At 39.1% G+C, this 26,439-nt stretch overlaps 1 protein-coding gene across 1 annotated transcript in view; it reads left to right on the top strand.

Moving 5' to 3' along the window:
• LOC124126219 (proto-oncogene tyrosine-protein kinase ROS-like) overlaps nt 1–26,439 on the top strand; it is a 169,464-nt gene that overhangs the window by 96,526 nt on the left and 46,499 nt on the right. Inside the window, exons 9-10 of the mRNA XM_048383716.1 lie at nt 21,367–21,495; nt 25,858–26,036. Of these exons, the coding sequence (XP_048239673.1) occupies nt 21,367–21,495; nt 25,858–26,036 (308 nt within the window). The remainder of the gene's footprint in view (nt 1–21,366; nt 21,496–25,857; nt 26,037–26,439) is intronic.

The following is a 26,439-nucleotide window of genomic DNA, read 5'->3' as shown; positions in this document are numbered from 1 at the left end:
ACTAGGACAGGAATGTAGAGATGGTATCTAAGAGAGCAACGTGAGACCGGGCTCATTTAGTGTGCCATCTTACCCTGACTGCAGTTGGGGTAGGGCTTCCCAGCTGGTGACACGTACGGTCACTCTGTGCAGAACCTGTTCCACAAAGTGATTTTAGTGAAATACATTTTCTACATTCATACTTGGACATAAATTAGTTGTAGAACGAAGGAACTAGGCCCAGGGCCCACTCCTCAAGCTGGTCTTAGCACTATGACTATCATAAGCCTATGTTTAAGTATGGAAGATATGATCATCTAAGCGCTGAGATTGCTTTGTGGAAGGGGGCCCAGGCCTTCGGTAGGTCAGAAGTATTTGAAGAAAAACTCTTTCAGAGCTCTTTCCAAACTGAAAAAACCTACTCTTTCCGAATTCTTCCGTCCACTTCAGCAGATGAACCAACAAATAGTTTCACTTGAACTAAAGTGAATTCAGTGGCACTAACAGTTATGACCAAATCCAACACTCAACATGCCTTTGTAAATATTTGCTTCCTGGTTTGAGAGGAAATGAAGATCACCATCTGCAAGTACTGGCAACCTAATTTCATGCCAAAAATCATTCATTGCTGTTGTTGAAATATATTACTGTACCATCTTCCGAATCATCATCCTGAGGAATTATGTCAACTCATTTGAGAACACACATCAAGATGGTGCCATAGACTCAATGACTGAAACCATTTGAATCGTGGCTTAAACCTATTTTGTTGAAAGTGAAATTGATCGTGACTTCTTTAAAAATGTTAATTTAATGATGATGGGTGAAGTGATGGAAACAGTGATAATGATGTATTTTACCAACAGCAATACCCAGAACCTTGTGTCATTATAACTTCTTGTGCATGAGACATTGTGATATTACCTTTGGAACAGCCCTTCATGTGAACACTATGCGTTCATTCCATCTGCATGTCTCTGTGATTATTGTTATCATGCATTTTGATCCTTATGTTCCCTGATACATCTGCCTGCCTTTTCAGCAACCCTGGAAGAATTCCCAGAAACAACAGATCCCTCGTACCTCATTGTTGTCTTAAGAGATGGCCAGGATGAGGATATGAGGATTTGATTGGCAGGTCATGTGTTATTGTACCCACGTGTGGATCGTTGCTCATGCTGTCAACCACCTGTTCGTCACATGATGTAACTGGAATATTGTTGACTGTGACTTTTACCAACTTCCACTCACTCACTCTTTTTATCAGCTTAACAACATTTTTGTTAAACCTGTTGTTGAATACTTGTCATTATGTTTTTCTTGCTATTTTTATGAACATTGCAATAGTCCATTTCATTTAGATAATGTGTTGTTTCAGTGACACTATTACAATGCACATGTACAATTCAGTGGACAGTGTATTTATTATGAGTTTATTTGTATTTTCTTCAGTGTAATATTGCACAATATTGTCATGTCTGTTCACCCAGCAGTGAATGGGTACCCGTTAGGATGAGATGGTAATACAACTGTTAACCTTCTTGTGCCTCACAGGCAGCTTGGGTTGTATACTTCCAAGGGAGCTGAAAATGAAAATAGTGTGTACACTGATCCAATTACAGGAGTAATAATAATGTAGCACTTGGAGCATGCACCAGTGTGGTGCTGACATGTAGTACAATGTTATTATTATTGTTTTTGTTGTTGTTGTTGTTTTTGTTATTATTATTATGATGATGATGATGATGATGATGATGATGATGGACCGTGAAGATCTGGGGTAGAATAGGTCTTCAAAACCCATGCTTGCCTTAAAAGGCGACTATGCTTGTAGCAAGAGGCAACTAATGGGATCGGTGGTCTGGCTCACTGACTTGGATGATGCATGTCATCGTATCCAAATTGCATGGATCCATGTTCATGATGTCAGTCACTGGATTGTCTGGTCTAACCTCGATTATTTACAGACCACTGTCATGTAATTAATATTTGAGATGTAGTGGTCCGTTTGATATTTTTATGTAGACAGAGTGTCTTCCTAACGATCTTTGTCATTGTACCACAAGTCTGACAGTGTTCAAGACAGATTAATGGGTGATTAGCCATGTATATTGTAATGCAGCATAGGTTGACATGACCATCCATTGTGCTCCACACCCTGATTGGCAGCCTTCTCTGTTGCACAAAATCTATGATCGTGGGTTTCGAATCCCGGTTCGCCCTGATTATGTTTCTAGGTTTGTCAGCACCATACCCATGCTCTTTGGTTTCACTGAAGTGGTAAACGTCTGAGACCTGCAACACTTCAGTCTTTCCACCCACATTAAGCTGACATTTATAACTTCGATATAGCTGGAATACTGCTAAAAGCTGCGTTAAACCCAACTTACTCACTCACTTACTCTCTGTTGCACAACATACCTTACTCTCTCACTGCACTATGGATGCTCATCGCCAGGTTAGAATACGTCCCCATCAACGTATGCAGGTTGTAAGAGGCAACTTGGTTGATTTCATGTCATTGTACCCTAATGGCGTGGTATGGTTGCCCACAATATCCATCACAAAATTATCTGGTCGAGACTTGATTATTTACAGGCTGCTGTCATATAGGTGGAATATTGCTGAGTGTGGTGTTAGACAACAAACAAACAAACATCACATGTTTTGGTATTTGATACACAATAGGTATCTGTTTTTAATATCATCTTTATTTCTTTTATTATATGCTTATATTCATATTTTCTATCTGTTTGGTGCAGTGGCGTAGGCTAGTGGTTAAAGCATTCGGTCATCACGCCGAAAGCTTGGGTTCAATTCCCGACATGGGTACAATAGGTCAAGCCCATTTCTGGTGTCCCCCGCTGTGAAATTGCTGGAATATTGCTAAAAGCGGCGTAAAACCATACTAAAAAAATCAAACAATACTATCTGTTCATAGACATAACACTGTTTGGAGTCTGCCCAGGGGTCCGGAAAATTTAAAATCCCAATCGGACATTTGCATTTAGGCCATGCTCCCTTCAAATAGCGTATTTTCGTACGACCTTTCACACACATTACAAATTGTTACGAACAGTGTTCCCTCGTTATTGAGCGCTTCGGTTATAGCGCGGTAAAGCATGGCTCCCAAAATTTACTAACATATCTGCCAAACATATGCATGCTTTAGTGATAGAATCCTTAAGCTGATAACCATTCCATGATGCTGGGCTGAGGTGATCAAACTCTTGTACCTGTAACCACTCTTTTATTCAACCTTTTGCCAAAATGACATCAAGACATTGAGACATCGAGACATTGAGACTTTGTGCATTTTTGTGGAAACTCTCAGGAGAACACCCTTAGGTTTGGAGTTTTTGTCCACTCCATTGACAAGTTGACATTCACAGTTGCCATGTGTTGCTGTATTGGCAGTGGGATTTACAAATGTCACATCTCCAAGATGCAACCTGACACTGGGAGGACCAATGGAGAAGTTGTCATCATGTCTGTTGTCTGCGAACAACTTGTTCTATGGCTATAGACAGTTCAAATTTAGTCTTTCTTTTGGGTACTGCCTGATTTTGATCTAACATTCATCTTAAAAAAAAAAGGAAAAAAGAATCAGGAAGGATTTTTACTACCACTTTATTTGATTTTGATTTTTTTCAGGAGTATCGTGATCCTAAAAATGGCCAATATGACACGAGCACCAAAATGTAACAGGATTATGGAAAATATTTTTTATTTGAATTTTACATGATATACAGCTTTTCAATTGGAAGAGAGGTCTGTCACCTGACTATGATATTGACGTTCATAATTGTATGAACAACACAATTTGACATTCATACGTTTTTCATGAGACCGTGTTCTTGAAATGATGTAAACACTGACGGACTACTTCCACAATCCTGGGAAACCCCTGGGAATTCCCTACCACGAATACCTACAGAAGTGTTCTTCCTTATAAATTAGACCCTTTAATCTTGAACTCGTTATATACGTTTTAGTATACAGTGAGAAACATCAGAGAATTTGACGGCACGATAATATCCTCGCTACGACCCATCCTAGTGAACAAAATGAAGAACTCGTGTCTAGGCTGACAATGACAGTCTATGAATTTACTTTAGTTACTATTTGAAACATCTTTAATCACCTTTTAATGATTGGCCAAAGGATCAATGAGGACTAGACTAACATCTAGTCTCTGAAATGAACATATCGTACATAAAAAAACAGTTGTTCAGTTATCTTCATAAAAATATAATAAAAAGGAGCCCAGTGACTCTCTTCATTTTACTGCAGTGATCTAGACTTGCCAAACATTATAGACTTGCATGGGCTGTATCAGGGTCTGTAAGACGGACTAAATGAGGACTAAAACATGTATCTGCAACAGATTCATAAACAACTTCCGAAATCTCTCACGTCATGTTTGTCATGTCAACCATTTTGACATCTTGTAATTGATGTAAATGCATTACGACACGCTGTCATTGTGTCCTGTTCCAAATTTAAGCACATGTAGCACATGTGGTGTATCCTTTGGCAAATGACCTAATTTGAAAATTGTCTCTTCACTCAGCAGTGAATGGGTACCCGGTAGGATGAGATGATAATTCTACAGATAACCTTCTAACGCCCCACAGGCAGCTTGGGTTGGCAGGAGCTGAGAATTAAATTTGAGTGAGTATTGATCCACTGACTGTGTAATAATGGTGCACTTTGCGCATGATGTCTAATAGTGAGTGAGTGAGTTAATATTTAACGTCACATCTAATATTGAAAAAGCGCAATACAAAATATTATAGTTGTAGTATGAGCTGCCAAGGAACAAAGAGTGGGGTAAGTCTACTGCATCAATTGTTAGAAACTTGAACATTCCATGCCAGTTCGTGGCCATTTGTTACCAGTTAGTGTCTTGTATCCCTGTGTCAAGTCAGTAGGATATCCTTGTTTATCTATGGAAACAGTAGTTGGAGATTTAAGCAAATTTTGTATTAGCCTTTCGGCAGGACAGCATTAAAGAATCCAGAGAGAATCTGAATGAAAACAGTCCTCTGGCGACCTTTATTGGAGAGACAAGCTTCTGTTGTCGTGGGACACATGATGTTTGATTTCCAACAGATGTGGAAGTGTTTGATACCCCGTTGCTCCTAGCTCCTTACAATGAAGTGAACCCGGTAGAGGAGAAGCCCCCACATCTCTTTCCCAAATTACGAAAATGACGTGATTGGTAAAGATTCACTCGTGTAAACTTTTCTTGATGCATGGCAAGCTGTAGAAGTGATCTGTGGAAACAGAACATCCACAAGTTACCGAGGCCAGGATTCTTAACCCACTAGAGCCAATTACCTGGATCTTGTAACAACTTGAGAAACATCAGTACCTGGTCCTTAGAGAGATAACATAAACATCACCAATACGATGGCTGCTTCAGATGGCCATATGTTCTTCAGGGAGTACCTGTACAGTACACAGACTACTCCCTACTTCCGCACCACCAGGGTCTAGAATAACAAGCATCAAACTCATTTGGGTACCTGAATGTGTATGCTTAAATTGAGAATTAATGAATCGAACCTTGTCTGAAGAAATATTGTTTATGTCTGTAAACATTGTTGAAATTTGTGTTGTATGTTTAAGCATTCTCCTGTCTTTGTTTTATGTGGATGTATGTGGTCAAATGCTTTTTTTGCAACTTGTTTTAACAGATGGGATAGGACTTCCAAGTTCTCAAGGGAATGTTACATTAAGTACTGCAGTGTATAAATAATGCCTTGCTTTAGTAAGAAAACAGTTTTGCATATGGACTTGCATATTCGCTTAAGGATGTGTGAGGCATGCACGTCAGACAAGTTTACATGTATTGTATTACGTTGATATACTAAAGTTACTTACATTTCCGGGGGCGGTCGGGTAGCCTAGTGGTTAAAGTGTCTGCTCGTCACGCCGAACACCCGGGTTCGGTTCCCGACATGGGTACAATGTGTGAAGCCCATTTCTGGTGTCCCCTGCCGTGATGTTGCTGGAATATTGCTAAAAGCGGCGTAAAACCATACTCACTCACTCACTCACTCACTCACTACTTACATTTCCATGACCTGGAAGTGGGCCCCTTTCCACAAAGCGAACTTAGCGCTAAGGTGATCGTAACTACCATACTTTAACATAGGCTTACGATCATCGTCGTGCTAAGATCACTTTGTGGAACCTGGTCCTGGTCATTAAACACTGGGTATGATTTTATTCATGCTGATGTTACTGAGTTTACTGTGTGAAAAGAAATCTTTTGATGTAAAGCCAGGCATAACGTTGATGAGAGTAGAAATCAGCGATGAAGATATACATTTAGTTGTGCTCTTCAGACACATCATAAACTGAATGGGTTATGGTTATTCCTTTAGAGCTTCTTGATGTATGGCAGCGCATGGGCTCCTCTCTTTAAGATTTATCATTGCCATTTAATTTGAAAACTTTGTGCCCATTTTATGCCAACACTGTTTAATCTCCTGGCTAACGCTGGTGGCATTTAGTCATTTTGGCTCAGAGATAACACACTTTGGGCTCCATGTTATGTCACAGATAGGCTTCAATGCAGTGTATTTCACTACATGCAGTTTTCTTAAACAAAAGTAGCATGGCTTTCATCAGATCGACATGGCGTGATCTTCCTCTAACTAATGTCAAGAGGGTATCACACACTTCCAGATAGGTTTTCAGTTACCTCCCTTGCTTGGAATCAAACTATACTTCATCATGGATTTGGGCAATTATTTTGACAAATTCGTAACATCAGCTCTCCCTATCTTTAAGAGAGGATGTCGTCTGCCCTCACGTTTAGTGTTATCTGTCACAGAGCATGAGTACAACTGCCAGAGCAGATGGGAGACAGTCTGCATGCTATATCATGCAAAGCAAGCCACACAATGCAGCTTCCCCAAATGAGATTTGATGCTGCAAGTAATCTGGTAAAAACTGTGTGAACATGGCTTTATGGAATCAGTGGATGTTTGTTCTGAATGTATGTTGTTGAGTGATATGAAGGATCATTGCCATTCATTCATGTATGTCTCACTTTTGTGTCAGACATATGTGAAGGAGAAATCGGTTGTGATAACCCTTCTTATTGCAAAATACATATATGTTGACATTGTAAGACACATTTGCTGGTGTTTGTCAACCCGTGAAAATCCTGGTTAGAATAGGTCTTCAGCAACCCATGTTTGCCGTAAAATGCGACTACGCTTGTCGAAAGAGCCGACTAACGGGATCGGTTGGTCAGGCTTGCTGACTTGGTTGATGCATGTCATCGATCCCAATTGCTTGGATCGATGCTCATGATATTAATCATTGGATTGTCTGGTAAAGACTGGATTATTTATATTTACAGGCCGCTGTCATATAGCTGGAATATTGCTAAATGCAGCGATAAGCAACAAACAAACAAAACAAAGATCACAGTTTGTCCATTCCAGTTCAGGTACATGGGTTATTATCATGGAGATATTTGCTCCAAACTTTAACATGTGAAAGGGACCATTTCAAGAAGTATATATAATAAAGTCAATGTCAGAGAAAGAAACAGTCTCGAATATCCGACAAAACAGATTCCATTGGGCGTAAAAGGTAAAAAAGAGGTGAAAATGTTTTTACTAGATCACTGAAAATCACTGATGATGACCAGGTGTTTGCAACAAGGGGAAAACCATGATGTACGAAAGAAGTCAAGTCATCATAAGAAGTACGTGGTTCAGTTTGGCATGGTTCATAGGAGACTGGCTTGTGGGGTGCTGTATGAAAGAAGTCAAGTCATCATAAGAAGTGGTTCAGTTTGGCATGATTCATTGGAGACTGGCTTGTGGGTTGCTGTATGAAAGAAGTCAAGTCATCATAAGAAGTACGTGGTTCAGTTTGGCATGATTCATTGGAGACTGGCTTGTGGGGTGCTGTATGAAAGAAGTCAAGTCATCATAAGAAGTATGTGGTTCAGTTTGGCATGATTCATTGGAGACTGGCTTGTGGGTTGCTGTATGAAAGAAGTCAAGTCATCATAAGAAGTACGTGGTTCAGTTTGGCATGGTTCATTGGAGACTGGCTTGTGGGGTGCTGTATGAAAGAAGTCAAGTCATCATAAGAAGTACGTGGTTCAGTTTGGCATGGTTCATTGGAGACTGGCTTGTGGGGTGCTGTATGAAAGAAGTCAAGTCATCATAAGAAGTACGTGGTTCAGTTTGGCATGGTTCATTGGAGACAGGCTTGTGGGTTGCTGTATGAAAGAAGTCAAGTCATCATAAGAAGTACGTGGTTCAGTTTGGCATGGTTCATTGGAGACTGGCTTGTGGGTTGCTGTATGAAAGAAGTCAAGTCATCATGAGAAGTACGTGGTTCAGTTTGGCATGGTTCATTGGAGACTGGCTTGTGGGGTGCTGTATGAAAGAAGTCAAGTCATCATTAGAAGTACGTGGTTCAGTTTGGCATGGTTCATTGGAGACTGGCTTGTGGGTTGCTGTATGAAAGAAGTCAAGTCATCATAAGAAGTACGTGGTTCAGTTTGGCATGGTTCATTGGAGACTGGCTTGTGGGTTGCTGTATGAAAGAAGTCAAGTCATCATGAGAAGTACGTGGTTCAGTTTGGCATGGTTCATTGGAGACTGGCTTGTGGGGTGCTGTATGAAAGAAGTCAAGTCATCATAAGAAGTATGTGGTTCAGTTTGGCATGGTTCATTGGAGACTGGCTTGTGGGGTGCTGTATGAAAGAAGTCAAGTCATCATAAGAGGTGGTTCAGTTTGGCATGACCTTACTTATTCTGTCATTGCAGAACATGAATGTTGATCTGCCATCTGTATGCATGACTCCTGGTTCAATATGAAGTCAAGTGTGACGATGACACCTTGCGATATTATAGATTCTTTTTATTGAATTGGATGAGCTGATATCAAGTAGTTAAATGTCTAATTCCAAATTGAATGATAATAAAGAAAAGTGACAAAAAATATTTCCCTAATCATAAGAAATCCCAGATGTCATTGAAGGGAAAGGAATACCAAATTGAAATTATCTTTACCCTGGAATAATTTGCCAAATTCATCTATCCAGTAATAATTCGTTCAAAGTCAGTAATTAGGATAAATAAACAAATATATGTAGTCTAGTTCTAATCTCTCTCCCAACCCCAACCCCACCCCCATCCTCACCCTCAACCCCAACCCCACCCCCACCCTCTGCCCCACTCCAATGTATTTTCCCAGACACATCACATGTTAACTGTGCCTTCGCGTGGTATGTGCACCACCCCTTTTTCAAAATCCGCCAAAGCATGATGTTATGTCACCTTTCCAGCCATTGCCCTGAAACCTTAGGCAAGGTCATGTAACTTGACAAGCCTGTGTTAAAGGGGCATGTGTGAGGTGGTGTCTGTGCCTTGACGGACACTGTTAGTGAGGAAGCAGCCATGGGAGGAGAGTCGTGCAGGGCAAGGGCAAGTAATAAAGCAAGACTACAGCTTTGATGCCTGCGCAACTTTCAGATAACTCGGTGATCCATGGTTGTAAACACTGACAGTAGAAGGTGAACTCTGTGGCCTTCTATGTGGTGATCAGGGGTAGAGACACAAGAAGGTTGTAATTACTGTGTGTACAACAGTTTATGTCCCCTGGTGGAACAAGGTGAGATGCCCTCATCTTAACTCATTCTGCCGGGTTAGCCAGAGGAATAGGGGCTATAGGAACGATAAACTTGGGGTGTATGAGTGAGTGAGTGGGCTGTTATGCAACTTTCAGCAATATACCAGCAATATCACGGTGAGGGACACCAGAAATGGGCTTCACACATTGTTCCCATGTGGGTATAGTGTATGATACACCACGCAAAATATGGCCATCAATCTCTGCAAAGTTTCAATTATGTCAGCAGTATATGTAGGGATGATTTATAATGCTTGCATTAAGTGCCATGCACTTGTCATAGTGAAGTATGTAATTTTAAAATGAAAAATAATTCTTATTATTCTTGTGACATCACTGTTTTCTCTCGAAACAGCCACAAAGAGCCTTAAAAAAAGAGCCTTACTGTCCCATTAAAGGTATCCCTTCCCTCATAGAAAGACCTTGCGGAAGGTACCATCCCCCCCAAATACCTAGTTTAGATAAAAAACGGAAACTGAACAACTCTTCAAGTGTGACATGAGTTGTACTTTGTGTGAATGTTTGCTTGTATTAGTTCCATTATAGTTAAAATGTTCAAACTTATGAATACAGTGCTTCAGACTGCCAGGGGGCCTGGTCACTGACCCCTAAAATAACAAGTGTCCTTCCATTACAGAGCAATATTAGTCCCCTGGGCATATATGCTTGAGCCCTGCCCTTCATTCCTACAGGTAATTGGTCACTTGACCCAAAACTATTCACATTGATCTGAATGCAGAATATAACAGTTCCCAACACACCATGCCAAGTGGTTAACATATCAATTTGAGAAATAATGTTTGTTACAATCGTTACAAGTAGTGTAACCCTAGGGTTCAAATGATGAACTTAACATGATAATACATGTACTCTAAATTCTGGAAATACCAGACATTGCATCTGATATTTGAAAAAAAGACATGTTTTCTCCAAGGTTGCATGCATATGGCAGTTACATGCAGCTCCTTCAGCCCCGGCAGCAGTGTTACTGTGTCCAGTAAGATTGCAGGCTGCTTACTCTGACAGGTTGTATATAGTTCCTTACAAACTGCACAGTGTATATGGAAATGGCTATTATATTATGATCATTTATTGCAGGGGGTGGGGAGGTTTTTGATGCACTAATGTCCTGAAAATATTGACCCCCCCCTAATAATGTTTGTCACATATCTGGATGACCATTCCCATGTCTTGTACATTTTCTTCATGACCCTCCCTGAAAAGATTACATGCAAAAGTGCTCTATATGTTTTAAAAAATGTCCATTATGTATGACACCCCCCCCACCCCCAATCACTTTTTGGGGTCACAGTCCCCTGATTCCCTGTGACACCCCTTAAAGTTTATTTTCAGTCGTGCAGAATGCACTTTGTGTAAGACTTCTTGCATCTAAAATCAGAAATATTATATTGTGATGTTAATGATTTCAACAGCAATTTCCTTTTTTGTAATTCCTCTGTTGTTAATGCAATGTTTAGCAATATTCCAGCTATATGACAGGGTTCTGTAAATAATTGAGTCTGAGCCAGACTATATAGTGATTGACAACATGAGCATCAATCTATGCAATTGAGATACAATGACATGATTCTACCAAGTCAGCAGAGCTAACCACCCGGTCCCTTTAGTCCTGGCTTATGACAAGCATGGTTTGCTGAAGCTCAATTTTAACCTGGACCTACACAGGACTAGTAATTCCTACACTATGAGTGCACAACCTGGTTTGTTGGTTTGGTTGTTGTTTAACACCACACTCATCAATATTCCAGCTATATGACGGCAGTCTGTAAATAATCAATTCTGGACCAGCAATCCAGTGATTGATATCACGAGCATCGATCCACGCAATTGGGATCGATGACATGCATCAACCAAGTCAGCAAGCCTGACCACCCAATCCCGTTTGTCGCCTCTTATGACAAGCATAGTCGCCTTTTACAGCAAACATGGGTTTGGGTGGGTGACCTAATTTGCACAATGCTGATTCAGAAAAGAGACCCATGGCACCTGGATAGTATTTGTACTACTATCCTGCTAGCCCAGAATGCACTGCACATGTAGGAAAGTGGCAGCAAGTTGTGGAGTTCTCCCACAAGGGCCGTGGAGTAAACACAAACACATCACATCTGGGGAGTTGGTTACAGACACCAGTCTACCCATTCTTCCCGCTCAAACATTGCTACAAAAATTTGAATGTCACGTTCTCATTAAAACATGATACCCTTTCTCATATGGAAAACATTTTCTGCCATTATAACGGAAAGTTAATGTTCCTGTGTGGAGTTAAAGGAAATCAAAGATGAACATTTTTCTATGAAGAATTGAATACAATTAAAATACTGTACATATAATCTCCTTACACTGAGTACAAAGGATACAATGTATGTTTTGTGAAATATTTTACTTCTATTGTTATAACCTGTTGTATGAGTTTAATTAGGCACTCCATGTCTTGCTGATACCATTAGCGGCATCTTATTACAAAGAGATTTAACATAACTTGGAAATAATGTTTTCTGTGATGATTTTCTCACATTTTGCCACACTGCCCACCTACTGTGTGAGAAAAACATGGACGAGAAGCACTTGGCTAAGGTTATGTTTCAATTTTTGACAGCAATAACACATTTTGTTCTGAGGTTGAAGAATATTGATTGGAATCAAAGTTCTTGATTCTTTTTATACCTCAAGAATGAAGGGGAATGTTTTAAGTTATTCTTGCAAAATAACGACCTATTACATCATTTTTGGATAATCTCAAACTTCATCCTGTTTCATTCATGACTGAGCATGTATCAATGCAAGGGAAAGCATTTAGTAATTAGTTTTTGGATGTTTATTTTTCTTGCTGAGACTTTAATTATTACGTCTCACAACTATAATCCCCAAGTTATAGCAGCTCTTCCCTTTTTCTTCATGAATGGTCACATTCAAATGTAAGTAAATCCTTCTCACAGATATTGGTTTCTCGTGATCTTCAGCTTGATAAACAGAGTCTTCTCATTTAAAAATTCTTTCGTTCCTTTTCCTGTTTTTTTATTAGGAATAAACAGAAATACAAACAAGATAGACAGACATTGATCAGTTACCGATATACACCACATCTATTGCTGGGCCTACGGGAGTTTACAAGGCAAATTAGTGTGTAATGCTATGTCCTCTGTAGGAAGATCGTGCAAGGACGGGCTGTGCGAGGAGATGAGGACGATGTTGCTGCCCCACCCTTCCTGTTGGGGACAGTGCATGAAATGTTATACTGAGGGAGTGGGTGGGATTGTCTGAGAAACAACTAGGACACTGTAAAGCATACACAGATGGGTTCTTTTCATTGTCCTAGGTATGTTAATGTAGCCTTGTGGTGAATGCCAAAAAAAGAGTTCAGTTCTTACAGTGAGTGAGTGAGTTGTGTTTAACACCGCTTCTAACAGTATTCCAGTCATTCCGGCATGTCAGCTTAATGTGGGAGGAAAGCCAGAATTGATGCAGGTCTTGAAGTTTACCACTGCAGTGAAACCTACGAGCACAGGTATGGTGCTGACAAACCTAGAAACATAATTGGGGCAAACCGGGATTGAAATTGAAATACTGACTTGTCTTTGCATGTGTTTGTGAGGTATGCCACCCTTGGTGCAGGATACACTTACTTTTTTGCGAACACCTGGTATCACTCTTTTGAAAAGATTTAATAAATACATGCTCATTATATAGTCGCAATTGTACAATGAATTCTGCAGTAACAGAGATTTCATATGATTATGGAAAGGGTTACTTACTAAGGGAAATGTGTTATTTTAGAAACAGAGTATAATATTCCTTAAGAGGAAACTGTCCCTTCAAGCTTCAAGGTCACACAATGTTTCAAATGCCAAAATGATGGTGAGGATGTGGTTTGTGCATGGCTTCTTAAGACATGTGGACATTCCGGGGGAGGGTTTGCACTAAACTTTTCTTTTATTGTTTTAAGGTCTTTAAGAATGTGTCAATGAAATTCTAAGCCAATGTTTTAAGTGTAACTTCGACAGAAGAGAAAGATGAATGGACATTGCAGATTCTGATGCAGGACCATCCAGAATATTCACTTTGCTTTTCCCTTAAAATTCATTGTGTGCATGGAACAGTATATAGGTAATTTTCACTTTGTATCAGTGATAACTGGCTTTTCAATGGTAAGAAACGTAAATAAAAGTGATTGTTTGGGGTCATTTACAAGTATGTTTTTTAAAACTTCAGCAATTCAAATGGAATAAATTCTTTCACGACATTCCATTGAAGAAGTAATTGAAGACGATTCACTTCAGTAAGTGACATTAGATTGGAAATTAAAAAAGTAAATAACTTTTTATGTTAATTGTGCCTGCAGTAGCAATTCACACAATGTACACAAGAGATAGTTCTAACAGATCATTGCTATCAATCAAATCTGCTTACCGAAAAACAACAAGCTAAAAAACAGTGGTAGCTAAATAAGCAGTCCATCTGTATTCATCATCAGTGTACATCTGTGCTATTGTTTTGTGTAAAAAGAGATAATCACATTAGCAAAAACATGACACGAGAATACCAGAAAGTGAAGGGTTGTCAGAAATCTCCATGCTGCATCTGACTCTACATTGACACTGCACAGGAAGAAAGTGGAACTGTGAGTGATAAATCTGCATAAATGTATCTCTCCGACCATATCTACCTTAGGTGGTAATCTTATTGTCTCTGTTGCTGCCGCCGTGTGATATACATCAACACAAGGGCTATTTATTGCAGCAGTGTAGCCATGCTTTCGTATGCTCAAAACATGAAGGCTTAATGAGGATATGCCAGGAGTCTTGGTATGTTTCAGTCATGATCTTTGGCAGCATATGTATGTTTGATGTGATCGTCCCCTCCATGTCTGTCTGTACACAAATTCATATATCAATTCACCCACACATCCATTGATATTTCCATCCATGTATTTGCACAGCAATCTATTTGTCTAGGCAACCATACATCCATTGATATTTCCAACCATGGGTCTGCACAGCAATCTATTTGTCTAGGCAACCATACATCCATTGATATTTCCAACCATGGGTCTGCACAGCAATCTATTTGTCTAGGCAACCATACATCCATTGATATTTCCATCCATGTGTCTGTACAGGAATCCATTTGTCTAGGCAACCATACATCCATTGATATTTCCATCCATGTGTCTGTACAGGAATCCATTTGTCTAGGCAACCATACATCCATTGATATTTCCAACCATGTGTCTGTACAGCAATCCATTTGGCTAGGCAACCATACATCCATTGATATTTCCAACCATGTGTCTGCACAGCAATCAATTTATCCATCCATTCAGCACACAGTATACTTTATTCTCATTTATCTCAACTCCAGTTCATTTACTCATTATCAAGAGTCTAGTCAGAATGAGATGCACATTAAGGTGAAACTTGGCAGAACTTTTACGTGTCTGAAAAGCATTCAATATGCTTTCAATATGTTTTTGTCCTGATGACTTTTCAGTGTGTTCTTTATTTCATCTCACCTGAACCATGCACTCTACAGGTGAATTGTCCCATAAATGATTGGACAAACACAGTTCATTATGAGAATTGTAGGTATATATTTGCATCTTCAAGGAGGGGCTGCAAACTCCATCACCAGAACCTTCATCATTGGAAAGTTTTCTATTTTTGACAAACAATCTTTAAGATAAGATTTCTGCAATTTATTTCTGTGGAGGGATGAGTGAGTGAGTGAGTGAGTGAGTTTGATTTTACATCGCTTTAAGCAATATTCCAGCAATATCATGGTGGAGAAAACCAGAAATGGGATTAACCCTTTGTACCCATGTCTGGAATCGAACCTGGGTCTTTGGAGTGACGAGCCAATGCTTTAACCACTAGGCTGCCCCCCTGTGGAGGGACGAGAGCACAAGCATGTTCTACTTTAGCTGGCTGTTCCTTGAGACCTCTGAGGGTGTTCCATCACTGAAATAAATCATGTTTACAAACACCTATCCACTTATTGCTTCTCAATGTCCTTGTTTTCTCTGAGATTCCTGATTGCTCCAGGAATAAATCGGTGTCAGCGTCAGTTAGTGCATTATAACAATCCAGTTGTCAAAACTACTATAACTCACTGGCAGTATACCACGTGAAATATGAGGGGAGGGATAAAGCTGTTTGTTATCTCACAGTAATAACCTGTATCACGTCTCCCTGTGACCCGCTGAAACAGTACTGATGCAGCAGTAACCAACATTCACTCACTCACTCACTGTAAGGGTGAGGTGAGGTGAAATGGGGTTTAACCTCGCGTCCAAGATTATTGCACTTATATAGCGACATGCATGTACGTGTGTGTGTTTATTTGGCTGCTTGTACTAGTCTGGACTGATGCCGATTTATAGTGCTAGCTCACTGAGATACCATGCCGCAGTTTAACATGAATACCCCACTCAGACACAGTATACTGACTCTGAGCCGACCAGTCCTTGTTTTAGCCTCTTAATGCCGAGCGCCAGACAGAGTAACAACAAGTACCATCTTTTAACTTTTTTGGGTATGACGCGGCCGGGGATCGAACCCCGGACCTTTCGCTCTCCGGGCGGACGCTCTACCACTAGACCACGGAGGCGGTCCTCACTGCAAGAGACTTGTCTTAAAATTACAATCTCAGTGCTTCCAACAGACACCTCTTGCAGGCAACTCGTTCCATAGATTCCTAAATTATCCTCATTAGTGTAATCTGCTGTTGTGGTATTTATGATTGTGCAGTAAGGTTTCATAAGTAAGTTTTAAAAATATTCTTCTTCTGTTTGGCCAGTGGAGCGAAGAATGATTATTTCCAGTTTTTGTATAATGTCAATCACATTTAGCCACATGATGGGATCTCATGATGGGTACACGTTCATTATTTTCATTGTATACAAATGTGTGAAACAGATTCATTGTTTGCATAGATGAATCAGTGTGCCCTGTAAAAGAAATGAGAAAATAGGTGACTTCAAGTTTTACTTTTACTTCAGATGTTAAACACTGAACTCAAGCAAGTCAGATAGTGTGTAGCCTACCCTATTGGCCAACACCTGATGTCAACACTGATTTCCAGTGATACATTCCTCTAATTTTCACATCAATTTTGCTTTTCGTCAATGTAATTAGTTTCAGCAGATAATCGAGACTGGTTCTATTTACTCTGGTGTTGATGTTTTATATATATTTACATAGAGTAGTTTAACTCCCACTGTTTTACTATATACAGTTCATAGAAGAAAATGGATTTTGTGTTCTGTATGCTGAATGACATAAAATAAAATTAGAAAGATGTTTTTAAACAAAAAGGTGTGAAATTTTTTCAACACTTTAAATTTTTAAATTTTTAAAAAATATTTATGGCAGGATGATGAAATTAAATTAGTTTTTTTTCAGGCTTTTTTCCATCTACAACTGATGATGCTCATGATAAAATTGAAATCCTACAGTCAACTCTGCTTTTTGCAGAGATTTCTTGCGAATCTGAAAAGGTCTTGTTGCTTTTATTAACAGAGTACTCAATCTGCATACTATGACAGGTATATAAGATTAATACTGAGATTATAATAATAATTTACGGAATACTAAATTAAAGCATGAGAGACTACAAGCATATCAAGTGTCAATCCGACATGTGTTACGTGTGTTTCACAAGACCATAGATTCACCTATAGCCATAAAGCAAGAAGAGACGATAATGTAGATATGGTATTAAGCGCAGAGGATCTAGTGTTACTGTGAATTGCCCTGGTCTTGAATATACAATAAGTCAACCATCCAGTGTTGATGAAAGCCGAATACCCAACATGAACGAGAGTCCCATGTCACTGCAAGTGCCCTCATATTAGCTGCTGCCAATTAACTTACACTGCTCACATGCCCTCTGTCAACTACTGTAATGAAACCACATTTTCCAATTAAGGCTCTTGTTACAAGAAGGTGCAAAATGTGCTGATCAAAATGCGATCTTCCGGATAATAAGATAGGAGATAGGAGCTGTCGGTTTGTAATGATGAGAAAAAAAAGGATCTGATGCCAGAAATTTGTGAAATTGATAGTTCTAATTGTGAACATGTGCAGAGCTTGTTTCATTACATTGGTGTGAACAGATAATTGGTTTGGTTAAATTTCTCTTCTCTCACATTTATGTCAAACTTGTTTCCATTTTATGGGCAAACTGGTGTAGGAATAATAGTCCATTTTTGAGGGAATTTGCCATTGTAGTCAGAGTTTTCTCCAGAATGAAGATTGAAATATCAGACGTGACAGTTTCAGAAATGATTGTCTCATTTATTAACTTGTATATGGCCTCAAGTTATTTGATATTTATTAAAAAATAAGAAACTGCACATGAAATTAACAGTAATGGGAAGAAGATTGATTTTTTTTAAGACAAACATTTCGAGAGATGGAACTTTTGGGAGGATGAATAAAGCTGAATACAGTCAGTTTGGAGATAACAATTATACATATTTGAAATGGTGTTTAGACCTAATACATCAGTGGCAACTTATACCACGAGAGATTGGTGCAAAGGAAGAAACCTTTGACAAGCATGTGGGGGAGGTAGGGTAGTCTTGTGGTTAAGGCGTTGGTTTGTCTGCTGAAGGTCAGGGTAGATTCCCATCATGGGTATAATCTGTGAAGCCTATTTCTGGTGTCCCCTACACTGATATTGTTGGAATATTGTTGAATGCTGACTCACTCACTTACACTCTCTGAAAGCATGTATTTGGAAGAAGGGTGGTTTATTTATGGGGGGAGGCAAGAGTGGATCATTTATCTTGAGTGCCATGGGTTCTTTGTAGAGTTGTATTTTGATATGATTTCTAGTTTTAAATCATAAATTTGCCTTGATAATGAAACTTGGTTTGTCAGCACTATATCTATGCAGGTTTTGCCAAAATAGTAAATGTCTTGGACCTGCAACACATTTCAGATTTCATCCAATATTAACCCAACATGCTGTGATATATTACTGAAACACAAAAATCTGCCCATGTGGTCTTTGATAAAACGACCATATAGTTATAACAATAATTATATAACAGCTCCAACTGTTACCAATAATAACATTATTTTGATTATTTCCAGGTCTGTATTCATATCCCAAACTATTTTTCTTTGAAGAATCCAATTCAATATGTGAATGTCACATGGAATGACCTAAGGAAGACCCATGTAGTTATTGCCTACTGTAATACCGCCCTTTGATGGTTGTAACAGAGGATGACTTTGATGGAATAATGAGCATATATTAATTGTATCACCAATGGTATAACAGATCGTATCACCCATGTCGTGTCATAGCACCATCATGGATGTCTTTTATGTAATATTCCATGTCACTTCCCTTTAGCAGACAAGTTGACCAGCTGGCCCCTGCCAGGACCATCTGATATTTACAATATCAGTATACACCATTGTTATTGACTTCATCATTTTTTCATTCAAGGCTGTCAGTAACGTCACCGCTTCCTGTTCTGATAGGATCAGGTTTCAGGTGTATCCCCTAGCACTGTAGGTGCACCTTGTGACAGTTCAGTAATGGGGAACATCATCATGCTGAATTACCTTGGATAATTGAAGGCAGATTCATCGACCTGATGGCTGACATCACAATATATCTCCTACCTTATTTCCTGTAACAATATACATGTACTGTGAAGTGCATACTGTAGCCCACATATTTTGCACCCTGTGTGTGTGTAGATGTTTGTAGTTTTGATTTCAAGGTTAAAGTTGCTTCAGTCCATTCTTCTAAAACATGCATACCGCCTCTGTGGTTTGGTGGATCGAGCGTCTGCTTGGAGAGCGGAAGGTCGGTGGGTTGATCCCCTGCAACGTTATACCAAAAGACATTAGGTGGTATGCTATGGATGAAGTATAGTCTTTCTGGGCCTTGTTTTTTCCAAGTTATTTCAGCTTATAAAAACCCCAAAGTGTGTTACCTGATTCACAACAAATCAGGAATTCTGTCATCAGATTATTTATTTTAGTTTTCTGCGGGTCATATCTTATATCTTATATCTCATATCATTTTCTTTCGTATTTCAATGGTCAAGTTAATACCTCGGCTTATCTACGGGTCAGCTTATCTGCGGTCATATATGGTATATTGTTTATGAATGACATGTGGGGACACAGGTGATTGTTGGTTCGAATCCCGGTTAGCCAATTATGTTACTAGGGTTGTCAGCACCATACTCGTGCTCGTGGATTATACCAAAGTGGTCATCCGATGAGACTGGCATCACTTCGGGCTTTCTTCACACATTAAGCTGACATGCTGTGATATAACTTGAATACTTTCCAAATCAGTGTTAAACCCAACTCACTCACTATAAATGCCACGCATATATATAAGATAGAGAGTGTCATATAAAGATGGCATATGCGTCATCATTGGTGCCTTGCTTCTGCACTGACAGGTAGAGCATTCAACTTTTCCATTCATATACCAGAGTATGTATGAAGAGATATTGGTCTGCTGTCTGCCAGATTAGATGACTGCAGTGACTAGCAACAACGGGAGACATCTGATCTGATGATCTAACTCACACTGTAGCATGAATCTACTCTAACAGTGCTTACAGGAGAATTATGGATAACAACTTCTTTACTATACATACACAACATGTCAGGGCTACTTCTTGCCTCTTCAGGGGCGGTTGGGTAGCCCAGTGGTTTAAGCGTTCGCTCGTCACGCCGAAGACCCGGGTTCGATTCCCGACATCGGTACAATGTGTGAAGCCCATTTCTGGTGTCCCCCGCCGTGATATTGCTGGAATATTGCTAAAAGCGGCGTAAAACCATACTCACTCACTCACTCTTGCCTCTTCACCAGGTGAATGACAGGGAGGGCGAACGCGACATGCGTATACATACAAACGTAAGAAGGGACAAGAAGTAGCCCTGAAACATGTAGAGTACCCGGGTAAACTATGTTTATAACAAACACCCTTATAACGAACTGATGATATAACAAACGGTTTTGGTGTCCCATCCATGTATACTGTATATATGCTTATAACGAGCTACGGTTAAAATGAATTAAAATTTGTGGTTCCTTCGAGTTTATTATATATAGTTTGCTGTATGTGTAATAAAGAAGTTGCTATCCATAATTAAACTGCTTGACACTGTTACATTCAACTTCTATATGTCTGTAAACTCTACTTGAGTATTGGTACCAGGAGGAGGAAAGGGTTTCCTGCAAGACTAAGCTGCCATTTTGTTGGTAGACTTGTACAGAGAGACAGATCATGAAGTAGATCTTTTCTTTTTGTGTTGTACTTATTATGAAATTTGCCTTTCTGTGTTGTATATGTGCATTTGTAATACGGTCATGTTGCTGTAGAGACAATACAGTCCATGCATATCCAGGTATCTGCTCTTAAATAACAGAAAGTTGTTTTCTAAAACAGAGGATGAAGTCAGGGTTTTGTTTCCAAACAGATTTTATCATTGCTCTATTTTAACATGTGTGACATTTTAGCTACTAGCAACATGTTTTACATATAAGGTGGTGTATATGGCTAGAATATATCCAATAGTTAACGTATTATTTAACAACTGAATCAGTTAATAATTACAACAATTATTTGTTTTACTGTTGCCTGTCTGGTCAAGACAAGTAAGGAAAATGAGTTTTAAAACAAATCGTCATGGCGATCTTTTTCCTTTGCAGTATCAGCCAATGAGACACCGTTCCTCATCCTGGGCTCAGCCAATCGGGTGCTGAAGCAGAACCTAATTAATATAATGAGTCTAGCTGACACCATCCTGGAGGAAGACAACAAGAGCAATATCATAACAGGTACAGGAACCTAGAACCTCTTTGACAGCTTTAGTTAATGGTAATACCCTCTCATCAGCATTTCAGGACAGATGTGTCTCCAATACCCAATGTTGCAGTACAAAGCAACTAAATGGGGATTGGATGTCTGTCATGGGCCCTCAATACGAATATTACTTAAACATTTGACCATCTCTCAGCTGTGCCGTCGTGCCTTAGTGATGCTGTACTCTGCTTTAGCGAACCCTGAGTATGGAGAGCACTTAAATGGGTGACCATCTCTCAGGTGTGTTGCGTGCCTTAGTGATGCTGTACTTTGCTTTAGCAGACCCTGAGTATGGATAGTACTTAAATGGGTGACCATCTCTCAGCTGTGCCGTCGTGCCTTAGTGATGCTGTACTCTGCCGTAGTGGACCCTGAGTATGGATAGTACTTGAATGGGTGACCATCGCTATGTCGTCGTACACTGGTGATGCTGATATGTACTCCACCTATCCATGATCGTTTGTCTCGTGCAGGCCTGATCCTGCTGGTCCTGGGTCCACCAGCACAAAGCGAACTATGCGCTACGACTATCGTAAGCCTATGTTAAAGGATGGGAGTTACGATGGTCGTAGGACTCAGGTCGCTTAGTGTTAGTGGGCCCTGGTCAACAGTGTTGGGAGTAGTGAACAGATCTCAGGAAGAGCTGGTGTCACTGTAACACTGATTGTGAAACTTGCACCTTGAGACTAGCTAGTGCTGCAAGTTAGATGTTAACCGTAGAGAAGCACTTGTTTATGAAATGGTTTTAATTATGAGCCAGTCAAAACATATATATGTATATTAATGTTAAATATTTTGTTCTTTTTTAAACAATATATCCCATAATTTTAAATGATATGAATGAATATTTCTTCTATATAGATGAGATAATTGGCCCTTATCCCCGCTGTCACTGTAATGGTTGTCCCATCATCATCTGTTTCAATGAGATAATTGGCACATCTTGACTATGTAAATGAGATAATGGGCATATCTCACCCTTGATAATGGGGTGATGGGCTTATCTCACCTGTGTTAATGAAGTGATTGGCGTATCTCATCTTTGTAAATGAAATATTTTGTGTATATATAATTTATTGTCACTTGATGAAAGTACTGGAAAAGATAATGGTAGTGTCTTTGATCTCTACAAAAAACACTACCTTACACAACGACCTATATTGCACTGATACTTTCCATTAATTAGCATTAATTTATTTGTTTTGACTAAGATAAGCATTGAATTGTGTAGCAACTATGTCAGATGCACAGAGAACAGTAGTAGTCCTGTAAATGATATAGAAAGTGGTGTTGTGGCAAGTGAATTTAGAAATGTGTTGTTTGATCCATATTGGAAATACACATGTAGTCTTTCAACTATCTCTGCCTGTAACTGGTAATCCTATCTCTGCTTCAAGAGTTAAAAAATTCTTCTTTCTATATGAACTGTATTTCTGTCTTGTGAATACTTTTCTTCATCTGATATAATTTTCACTTATCTATCCTACCTAACCTACTTCTACTTTAAAATTCTAACTCTCTCTTACCTTCTTCTGACATATGTCTGCCACTTTCCTCTCTTCCTCACTTCTCTTCAGCTATTTCTTTTTTCTTTTGGGGGCACAAGTGTCCCTGTCGTCTTAATCACTACAATTCGCTGTGCAGAGTTGCATCCCTTGGGCACACCAGAAACCTGGGTTCGAAATCCTTGTTTGCCCCGATTAGTTTCTAGGTTTGTCAGCACCATACCAGTGCTTGTGGGTTTCACCAATGTGGTCACCATCTGAGACCTGCATCACTTTGGGCTTTCCTCCCACATCAAGCTGACACGCCGTGGTATAACAGGAATACTGTTCAAAGCGGCGTTATACCTGACTTACTCACTTTTCTTTTCTTTCCATTCTTATCCCTTTCTCGTATTAACATCCTGACCTCCTCCGTGGTCTAGTGGTAGAGCGTCCACTCGGAGAGCGGAAGGTTCGGGGTTCGATCCCCGGCTGCATCATACCAAATGACGTTAAAAGATGGAACTTGTTGTTACCCTGCCTGGTGCTCGGCATTAAGGGGCTAAAACAAGGACTGGTCGGCTTGGAGTCAGTACGCTGTGTCTGAGTGGAGTATTCATGTTAAACTGCAGCATGGTATCGCAGTGGGCTAGCTCTATAAAATCGGCATCAGTCCGGACCATTAGAAGCAGCCATACACACACAAACACGTGCATGCACTTCACTATGTAAGTGCAATAATTTGGGGTGCAGCGTTAAAACCCATCTCTCTTCATCCTACTTAGCTCTAACGTAATATTGTTAGTTCTTCCTCTCGATCTACCTGTCCTCTGTCTAATGTCTGCTCTCTCTGCCATGCATACCTACCTAGGAGTGGAAACAGTGTATGAGAGTCAGTCGGGTGACATTGAAGGTATTGTAATGCACCCACGAAGACTAAGTTTCAATGTTGTTGGTGTTCCCATGAATGTTGTTACAGACCCACTCCTTTTCAGTCATCACTTGCTAATGTTTGTATCATGTTTGTTTTCATTGATTATCATTTGATGTTGACAGACATTTATGTTGACCTGTGTTTAGCATCAGCTTCTGTGATCACTAAAATTCCTTTTTATTCCATACTTTCCAACATTGTCCAGCATATCAGTTTTGTTTCATACAACACTTTAAATTGTTTTATTTTTTCAAATATTTAATTACAAAAAGCAATCTTCCCATCAATGATGCAGTTCCTTTCTTTTAGTGCAAATACATGTATGTTAATTGGTGATTAACATAATTGGTTTGATAATACATTAAGAGCAGTGTGATATTTCTTCTTGCTGAGTCTTGCAAGTCACAGAAGCTGATGTGAATGACATGATAACTCCCATCAGTGTGATAACCGTGTGTATTTCACTAATTCACACCATTCATTTCAGACCTAATCAGTGTCCTTTGTTAATGATCTATTTCATTTTAATCAGTCACCCTCATGACAGTGTGCTTATTCTAAGAGTTAGTAAAAAAATTGGCAGTGTTGTGTTCCAAAGAATACATATTACTTTGAAGTACTTACCTGCTCGATAGTTTTCTTATCATATACATGTATGTGAACCTACACGTCAGTTGCTAATTGTTCTTCAATTTATCAAAATCTTCTTGTCAGTCCAATTTTATTTCTTGTCTAACTGATTTTAATACTTAATATTCTTGGAGATAAGAGCTGAAGTAATATATGAAATATATTTTTTAGGGTTGATTTGAAATTAGTCTACTTAATGAAACCTTAAAAAAGAGTTTTAATACAAAATACCAATGTACATTTGTATAAAAAAAATCAATGAACCAAAAGATTCATTTTTGAATTTTTAAAAAACTTTTTTCAATATTAGGGATAGGCTTTTCCATATAGCAAGAAAATAAATTGTTGTTTGTTGGCATTAAATTATACAAATGATATATTCATGTAAATCTATGCATTTCTATTGAAAGTACTATATATCTTCAGGAGACCAGCAGTATCACATTTAAAGTCACTATTTGTTGTGAGGAAATCAGTTGTAATTTACAGTTAGGTTTGATGGTCACATCATTGTATTATATTTTTTTAATACCACCCTAGGCTTTGATGTGTTATTTGACAGCATGTTTCATATAACAAGACATTGAGTCCCAGTACTACCCTAATGTTCTACAAGGTTGACTGTGTGATGCTACTTCACACCACGGGGATTGCACTGGTGGGAACAATGATATGAAAATCTCACCCAACCTTGCTTCATACATACATGTCAAGTATAAAGGCTTGTGCAAGATGGCCCTGAATTTGCCTTAGAACGACTTTGTTTTAATGTTAATGAGTCGAGCATTTGCTGACAAGGTAGAAAGGTTCTCATATCATTCCTATATGGTTGTAGCATGAAGTTTAAGTTCCAGAATTATGCAATACTTACAATTTCAACATGATTACTTCTGAGCAATATATGAAAATATGTCATATACTGGTTTAGCAAGTGTGAACATCTCAGGAACATGTCTCATGGATAAACATTGGAAAATAATGAATTCCATGTCAAGCTTTTGTCTAATTGTAATCTATTTGGGAATAATGATTTGATAAAACACAGTATAATTAATTGTTTGATAGAAAAGGCCATAATACATTCACAGTTGTCTGATTATTAAAAAGACATTGAACTCTTTCAAAATGATGTATGACTTTGAAATAAGAACACGTTCAATAACTGCTAGCCATTTACAAATGTAAGTTCAGCGAATATAAAAAAACATTTATTTACCTGTGTTTAATTTGATATATGTGTACAGATATTTATCCTGGGAAAAGTATTAATAGTGTTTTACTTTCTGCAGGTGTTGGGATCCACATTCGCAGGCAACTTTTCATTGTGAGTGACGGCAATGAGACTGTACAGCAAGTCTCCCTATCAGCGGACACCATGAGGAAAAACATGTTCCCAAGCATCCTAAAGCCAACAGTCATCAGTGTTGACTGGCTCAATGATCGGGTCTATATTGTCAGTAGAAATCGGGTAAGATTGGATTGTTAAGTTTGGTTTTGGTTTGGTTTGTTGTTTAACACCGCACTCAGCAATATTCCAGCTATATGACGGCGGTCTGTATATAATCGAGCCTGGACCAGACAATCCAGTGATTTATATCATGAGCATCGATCCACGCAATTGGGATACGATAACATGTATTTTTAAGACATTCATCTTAAGAATTACCCAAATTGTGTTTCATTCCGACACATCACTGCTTGATCATTCTTTCAGCTAACATGGTGAGGCACGGATAATATATCATAGGGGGTGGTGGTGTTAGATTGGTCTAAGGACTGTATCATGTTTTGCTGACCACCCCCTTATACATGTAACATTTTCCCATGACACCCCTCCCCATGATAAATGACCAGTCCCTAAATAATGTTCT

Source organism: Haliotis rufescens, unplaced genomic scaffold (genome assembly GCF_023055435.1).
Source record: "Haliotis rufescens isolate VD_foot unplaced genomic scaffold, xgHalRufe1.0.p SCAF_5, whole genome shotgun sequence".
NCBI lineage: Eukaryota > Metazoa > Mollusca > Gastropoda > Lepetellida > Haliotidae > Haliotis > Haliotis rufescens.
This window is presented reverse-complemented; position numbering and strand designations above follow the sequence as displayed.